The following is an 8,451-nucleotide window of genomic DNA, read 5'->3' as shown; positions in this document are numbered from 1 at the left end:
AGTTCCAGGTCTGCTGCTTCAGCTCCCACTGCGTTTGTTAGACTCTGAATGAGACATTAAGGCTAGCCAAACTGGCTGCTGCTGTGCTACAGTGCTAATGCTAATGCTAATTACTGTGATAGCAATATAGCTAAAGTTAGCTAAATGCTAGCTAATAAATAATGCTAGTATTGCTATAATAGCAATATAGATAATGCTAGATAAATGCTAGCTAATAGTTAATGCTATTACTGCTATAATAGCTTTATTATAATGCTAATGCAACATATACCGTGGTTATGGTTATTGGCGGTTAATAATGGTTAGTTATTGAAATTATTCCACTGGAGCTCCTTTGTAGCTATAGCGATCAGAGTGTACAAAAGAAAAAAACCTACTTTAACATACGTTAGATCGTCTGAGACGAGGGTCAGCTCAATGACTGTAAGAGGCGATTGTTTCCCCTCTGCAGGTGTACACACACCTCCACGTGATAGAGGAGAGGATGAACCAGAGTCTGGCTCTGCTCTACAAAGTCCCCCTGCTGGCAGACGAGCTGCACCACGACATTCGTAAGCTACCTCATGCTAACCCTGTGAAATATCATGCTATCCCTGCATCGGTAACCTCTTTAATAGTTGAATAAGCAATGTGTGCGCATCTAATATCAAAACCACCAGACCGCAATGTCGTAAATTATGGACGTTGTAATCTGATGCCCCCCCCCCCCCCCAAAAAAAAGAAAAGCTAAACCATGTCTTGCAACACTTCAGCTCATATCCACTCCAGCCATGAAGAGAATTAGTCGCTTATATATGGCTGAGTAGTAGTTGTAGAGCAGTGACAGCATTGTAAGTAAAACATCAGATCCTTACTTAGCATTCGATCCTTAGCATTATATCCTTCGCATAATATCCTTCGCAGAAGGATATTACCCCTTGCAGAAGATCCTTAGAATAAGATCCTTAGCATTAGATGCCTAAGGATAATATTCTTCGCGTAAGATTCTTAGCATACATTTCTTAGCGTTACAGAACCGGTGCCATTTCTATTTTATGTAAGTGTTTATTTCCCCAAAATTACTTTTTAAAATGTAGACATTTAGCAGACGCTTTGGATGGGCTGAGGGGACCAACCGGTGTGTCTGAACACCAACCCGCTCTGTGGTATCGCTCTCCCCTGGCTGAATGTTGTTGGTATGCTTCGCCGTGCTTCAGAGGAGCTGGTGAAGGCAGAGCGCGGAGACATCAGCGAGCTGATGACCACTTCCTTCTCTGAGACGCGCACCACAGAGGAGCTACTTCCTGCCGAGAGCGAAGAGGAGAAGGACGACGAGGAAGAGGAGGAGCGGGCCTTCCAGAACAGGCCCTACCCTCCCCGCATTGGTACATACACACACACGCACACATGCATACACACACAAACGTACACATACACACACACATACACAAACAGATACATACACACACAAAGACATACACATACACACATACTGTCTCTCATACACACACACAATTTAGGCCCTACCCTCCTCGCATCGGTGCGAGGAGGCACACACACACACACACACACACATACACACTCCCACTCACACTCACACTCCCACTCACACACAAACACACACACACACACAAACACACACACACACAATGTTCAGAATTGCTACAAAGAATTGCTCAATCGTTGATCAATGAAATGAGTTCTCTCTTCCTCTGTGTTTTTCCACTCCATTACTCTATTCACTCCATAGAACCTCAGCCCAATAAGAAAGGTGAGTCCCATATCTCCTCTAGTCCCTTACACTGCCCTGTTGCTGTGTTCTCACAGGACAAACTGTAACCACTCTAAGTCATTCCATTTTGAACGTCAGCTGATCATTGTCTCCGTCATTGTCTCCAGTGTCGGCCATCGAAGATTACGATTACACCACATCCGAAAGAGCCCCTACCTACGAATACGAAGAGAAGGTACACCACTGAACAGGGCATTGATAGGTCATCCTGTCACCCTGAATACAGGCTGAATCCTCCGCTGAACTCCAAATGTTTCCCTAAAGATCCAACGCGTTCCACCTCCTTCTGAGTGCTACTGCATACCCCCTCTCCCCCTCTCTCTATACCGCAGATCAACACCTCAGTGGAGCTAAAACAGGTTGTCTACAAGTCTCCAGAGATCCAGAGAGATGAGTTGGTGAGTGTCCCTAACCCGTCCACCAACCCTTCCTCGATTGGTCTAAATAATAGCTCATACGTCGAAGGCCCACAAACCGCACGCGTGCCGAGTGCTGTGAAGCTCGCCTTTTTGTTTTTTTGACCCTCTCTTCTTCCCATAGCAACCGGATGCCCTGGAGACGTTTAACCGCGGCGCCATGGTGGGGCTGCTGGTGGTGGCGGTGGCCATCGCCATGGTGATGGTGATCAGCCTGCTGCTGGTTCGCCGGAAGCCGTACGGCACCATCAGCCACGGCATCGTGGAGGTACTGTAGGCGCCCCGAACGACGTTCACTAACACCGCCGTCACCCCACCGACTGTACTACCGACGTCCTTGTAACTTCCGATCACGAAAATCACGACACCTGCCAAAATACCTCGATACCGATCGGGAACGGGCGACGCGGCAAAAGCCCCACAAACGTGCAATAACGTACAAATAATTATTGACGTAGAAGAACAGGCCATGATTGCAACTACGTGATTCATCACGTTTTCATTCATTATTCTTGCTTTAGTCGTTTGATTCTTCACCCGTCCAAGGAGTAATACGTTTGGGTCCCAAGTGTGACTGCGGTTCTTTGACTGCTCTGCGGCCCTGGGAGTGCAGTCCTGAAACTGCAGCCTCCTGGGACTGCTGGCAAAAACAGGGCAAAAAACAGGAAACAGGAAATAGAGATATGCACGCACACACACTCACACACACACACACACACTGGCGCCGTTGACGCAACTCAAAGGGAAACAGGGCCTAATGCACTCTGTCATTCTTTGAGTACTGGTACTAATTAAATGGGGGGTTGTTGGCCTCAGGCGACCAAGGGGTCGTTGCGACATCTTAGTTGCAATTTCCTTCACAGAGTGCCCTATTCATGTGAATGTAAGTCTTATCTAGTTGTATTTCATGGTTATAAATCACCAATACTTTAGCTTGCTTCATCGTCTCTGTATGGGGATGCCCCTGGTCTCACTCAAATCAATCTTGGTCTTGCACAAACCACTCATTGTTCGGTGAGTCTCTGATACTTCAGGCGGCATGTGGCTCAGGAGATAGAGTGGGTTGTCTGGTAACTGGAAGGTTGCTAGTTCGATCCCGGGCTCCTCTTAGCAGAGTGTCGAGGTGTACCTGAGCAAGACACCGCACCTTGCATGGCGGACTCTGCCGTCGGTGTGTGAATGTATGCTTGAATGGGTGAATGTTGGGCAATGTTCAAAAGCGTTTTGAGGGGCCACTGGTTATAAAAGCGCTGTATAAATCCAGTCCATCACCTTGAACAATGAACCACTCTTGCAGGTGGACCCCATGCTGACCCCGGAGGAACGCCAACTCAACAAGATGCAGAACCACGGCTACGAGAACCCAACCTACAAGTTCTTCGAGCAGATGAGCTAAGGGGCCCAGCGTATCTTCCCGGTAGTCGTCATGTCCTTTAGTCATTTATATTACCCCCCCCCCCCCCCCCCCCCCCCCCGCGCGCCGCCTCCAGCCCCTCCCTCCTGCACCCCTCCTCCTCTCCTCCACAGCCTTATCGACCCCCTCCCGCCTTCATCCACTCCCTCCCTCCTCCACCAGGGGGAGCTCCAGCAACCCCCCCACCCCCCTTCCACGTTGTAGTTATCATTCATGCTACTTTGAGGTTTCTCGGGTAAACCCGGAGGCCAATGTAATTGTAAATGGACCCGCCCATTGTCACCTGAAATGATCATCTTCTCTGCTCTCTGAGGAGAGATACACCGGACCGACAGTTAAACACACTCAAACTAAAGAAGTGTTCATGTTGACCAGTTAAACACATTAAAACGACATGTTAACCTAATGTTGAAACAGTGCCACTCATCCTTAAGGACATGTTAGTGTTGAACCGTTTAACGCTTTAGAGTAAAATACATTTTTGTTCATTAGTAAGGTTGTTGTTAAAATAATTATGTACTGAAGCTGAAAATATGTGTTTGTATAGATGACTGCGAATGAGAAAATGAGTGTAAAACTCACCTAGCGTAGCTGAGAGACTAGCAGCGATAAGAAGATACATTGTCACGTCAAGCCCACAAATTAGAGCTTACATCTCACTTCTCTGAGCCATGTGGTGGATTACCTCTTAGACTACAACATTTCTATGAAGTTAACCGTGTTCAGTTTAAGTGTTTGAGACACCTAAGTTGGCTTTTGATTCAACGTATAGTTAAGCCGATGATAAAATAACATCCAGTGAAATGTTTTTGGTGGTATTTACAACATTGGGCTCTCTGTGTTTGTGACTTACTGAAGCTGTCATTGGTTCATTAATATATCACTTAGTTGTTGATAGTTTTTTTTATTCTTTATCCTGCTGCCTGAAGACCTGTAAAACAAAAATACCCACAAGTCCATTCTTTTATTGAACGCATGAAAATTTGGTGTACGATACTGCTGTACTTGTGTTGTTCCTGTTATTGCTTTTCGAGGAATTTGGAAACGTCACCATTCCAAAACAAAGTGTAAATAACGTTGGCCGAAAAAATAAGCGTACCAGTAGACTATAATTATTATACATATGATTTGTATGATTTGTTCGCATTGTGTAATGGAAAAAAAAGTCGAAAAAAATGAAAACAAAAGTGCTGTTCTGAGAGGGAGAAACATTTCTCCTAACATGGCTGATTGCAAACGGACTGTTGTAAAAACCAGCACAACGACACAGTTACTTCTGACTGAATGTACTTAGGGAAAAGCGGTGAGAATCACCTTTTGATTTGGAGTAGTTGCGTCCCGTGCATCGTAGAAACCCCCACACACACGTAGTAGTAGGCTAGTAGTAGTAGTAGTGCAGCCCACCTCGGGGCCCCCCAGAGAAGGTCCTGCATGCCTGAGGGCCCCGGGTCCTGGACCGCAGCACCGGGGGGTCCCTTACATCCCCTGGAGGTAACCCGTGTCCCTCTGACACGAGCATAGGCGCGTCACCGGGCGTGGCCGGGCTTGGTCGGCCATAGCGATGGCCCCACCCGTTGTTCCGTGGAACGATCAAACCCATGGTTCACGTACGAGAATAAGAGGCGAACGTGGGGGACAAAAAACGATTCCATTGCTTCATTTGAGGCTTTCCAAAACTGGGAGCAATGGTGTGTGGCGGTGGTCTCCGATCGAGCTCCACAGCCCCCAGCCCATCGACTCGTAGTGACTCACACCTGATGATCAAATAGAAAACCGACGAGCGACATGTAGGACGCTGTCCATACCCCGCAGTGAGTCAAGAGGGGCTCTTTTTAAAAACCAGCTAACGCTATCAGCTGATTGGTCTGTTGACCTCGTCGCTCGAGGGAAGGCCTTCTGTCGTTATTGTTGATGATGCAACAACCTCCGATTCATTTGGTCCGATAAACAAAAAAACAATCGAGAGAATCTTAATTCCATTCCTACGTTCAGCCTTTAATCATAACCGTTTGGGGGGTTGGGAGGGGGGGGGGGTATTTTTCTTCCCACGTTGTCATAGTCACCTTATAAGCCGGAGTAATCATTTGGTTAGGGCTGCATCATCACTTCATTGATCAGGATCACGACAGAGAAAGGGAGGAAATCATTCTTGTATAATTTGTACAGCTTCGTTAGTGAATGAAAATGTATCACAGTGTACTTCAGTGGATCTTGCATTGATACTGAAGGGATAGCTGAGAATAAGCTTGCCTATTTTATCCCCTAACCACCGACGGTTTCCTACCAGCATTTAGCAGACGTAGAACGGTGTATATTGTAGTTCAACAACAGCGTATATTGTAGTTCAACAACAGCGTATATTGTAGTTCAACTACGGTTTATTGTAGTTCAACAACAGCGTATGTTGTAGTTCAACAACAGCGTATATTGTAGTTCAACTATGGTTTACATTGTAGTTTAACTACGGCCTATGTTGTAGTTTAACTACGGTGTACATAGTAGTTCAACAACAGCGTATATCGTAGTTCAACAACAACGTTTATTGTAGTTAAACTACAGCGTGTGTTGTAGTTCAACAACAGCGTATATTGTAGTTCAACAACAGCGTATGTTGTAGTTCCTCTATGGTGTATATTGTAGTTTCACTACGGCATATGTTCTAGTTCAACTACGGCGTATATTGTAGTTCAACTACGGCGTATATTGTAGTTAAACTATGGTGTATGTGATAGTTTTACTCACATTTGTATGTTTGTCCTGTCAAATTCAATACTCCTTTTTGATTGCTGTTCTCTTCCTTCCCCGATGAAATATAACAGTAGTTATTACAATTTTAATTGCTGCATTATTGCCTTTTACAATGCTGTGTTTTGGATGTAATTAATATGTATTTTTTATTTATATGTAATAATAAATTGGATCAAGGGTCAAGCATTTGCAACTGTACTGTAGGATATAGAACTGTATATTAAATCATACAACGTTGACCTTGTGAAACCGAACAGGTCGAGAGCCGCCATCCAATTGAAAAGGTAAAAAGCACAACTCCAGAAATTAATCCAACAGAACGTGTGTGCAGGCTGCTTACAGGCTGCTCACATGAAAACCAAACTCTCCGGTGAGGCTGCGTCTCCTCTGTCTGCTTCCTCCAAAACATCCATGGTATAGAGATGTCCTTATTTTGGCTCATGAAAACCAAAAACAATCTCATTTGGCAAAATTGTTCATGTAATTGTAATAGCAACAGATATTAAACACTGAAATGTGATGATGCTCTTCAAAAATGTAATAAAATTTACAAATGGCCCGTGAAACACTTTTTGCCATTTGTTTTCTTATCACAGCCTCCCACACTCCTCACTCCCATCATGATCCCTGAAGTGTCAATGTGGAATGTTCCCGGTTCACTGAAACGTCTCCGCATCAGACTTCACTGATAAAGTTCAGAACCATGGAAAAGTGTTCACATAGTATGGGATCTGTGATAATGATTTCAAACTAACACCCAGAAGATAGAGACAGGCGGCTGCAGCCAGTTCGCATGAGAGGCTGCCCGGAGACCGACGTGCAAAAGCGCGCAATTTACGCACAAGAGAATAGATTTCGCGTGTCTTTCGGGAGAAAAACATTCATCGCAAGAACACCATATATCCATATATGATGCATTCATAAATCAAGCGTTTGTAAAATGTCAACGCTTTCGTTCTCTGAACAATTGCGCATGTGTCCCCTCCCCTCAATTCTGCCACCTGCCAGCCGCTCCTCAATGATCGGTCCCTTTGAACCCTCCTCACCTTCATCTCTGAGTGAAGGGTTATAAAAGGCTGCAGGGATATTGATAATAAGCTTTTACTCCAGAAGCAGGAGAATGTTTGGCCACTAAGATGACCGGTTTCCTAGGATCCTACCAGCTTACCTTGCTAGGTCTTTCCCTCCCTTTCTCAAATAAGCCTATTATCTAGCCTTTTGCCCTAATGGGTTGTGTGCGTGTGCGTGTGCGTGTGTGTATGTGTGTCAGTTGTCGTTAATGCTTTAGGGTCTGAAACATCTTAAAAAGGAGGAAATTAGTGAGTGTAACACATACAACCTTACCTCAACAATAAGGGGGCTGCCGTTCCCCTGTGTTAGCCACAGCCCTCATGTTGCTAGCAGCTGGAAACCACAAGCTAGGTGACGCTGTGCTGACGGGTAATCCTACCTATTCTGTTTACTGAGAAGACACTGTGACTGTATGGGAACGATGACTCCTTCAAAGTAAGAGCCGAGTGGAGGTCACAGCTCCTCCGGGGGGTTCTGCCCACTGCCCACTGAAAGTTCAACCATGATCATCTCGTCTGATACTGTCTCCTTGTCAGGGTGAATACTGTACTATGTATAGATATACCTATGTCTGAGTGGGTCGCTGTCTGGTGTCTTGCTTGCAGAATGACAGGTGACCCCAACATGTCTTGGAGTCTTGAGTGGAAAACATAAGCAAAAACGATACCGATGTATGTATTGCAAAAAGCAAATTAAACTCCTTAGCGTGATGAAATTGAGCTGCAAAACCTTGCAACCGTGTACTTCTACTGGTGTGCTATCTTGGTCAGGTCCCTTCTTACCATAGATTTGAATCTCAAGGGACTTCCTGGTTAAAGGTTCAATAAAATAAAAAAGGACAAATGTTGGGCTTCAAACAGGTGACACGCTGGGAACCGACTGGATAACCAAGGGCCAAAGACAGATATGAAGATGCCTTCTGCTCGATAATCAATGGAACCATCAGGAAATGATCTCTCTGTCTCTCTCGCAGAGGAGGGACTGAGAAGATAGAGGAGGAAACCAACCTGTCCTTTCCTCACCACAGCACC

At 45.4% G+C, this 8,451-nt stretch overlaps 1 protein-coding gene across 1 annotated transcript in view; it reads left to right on the top strand.

Moving 5' to 3' along the window:
* The window catches only part of aplp1 (amyloid beta (A4) precursor-like protein 1), a 38,274-nt gene extending 31,359 nt beyond the window's left edge, over positions 1 to 6,915 (top strand). The window contains 8 exon segments of the mRNA XM_060064324.1: positions 1 to 8; positions 452 to 551; positions 1,197 to 1,364; positions 1,730 to 1,750; positions 1,879 to 1,946; positions 2,104 to 2,169; positions 2,312 to 2,455; positions 3,485 to 6,915. The exon segment at positions 1 to 8 is cut by the window's left edge and continues 121 nt beyond it. Of these exon segments, the coding sequence (XP_059920307.1) occupies positions 1 to 8; positions 452 to 551; positions 1,197 to 1,364; positions 1,730 to 1,750; positions 1,879 to 1,946; positions 2,104 to 2,169; positions 2,312 to 2,455; positions 3,485 to 3,583 (674 nt within the window). The 3' untranslated portion in view covers positions 3,584 to 6,915.
* Positions 6,916 to 8,451: the final 1,536 nt, after the last annotated feature.

Source organism: Gadus macrocephalus, chromosome 11 (genome assembly GCF_031168955.1).
Source record: "Gadus macrocephalus chromosome 11, ASM3116895v1".
Lineage (NCBI taxonomy): Eukaryota > Metazoa > Chordata > Actinopteri > Gadiformes > Gadidae > Gadus > Gadus macrocephalus.
This window is presented reverse-complemented; position numbering and strand designations above follow the sequence as displayed.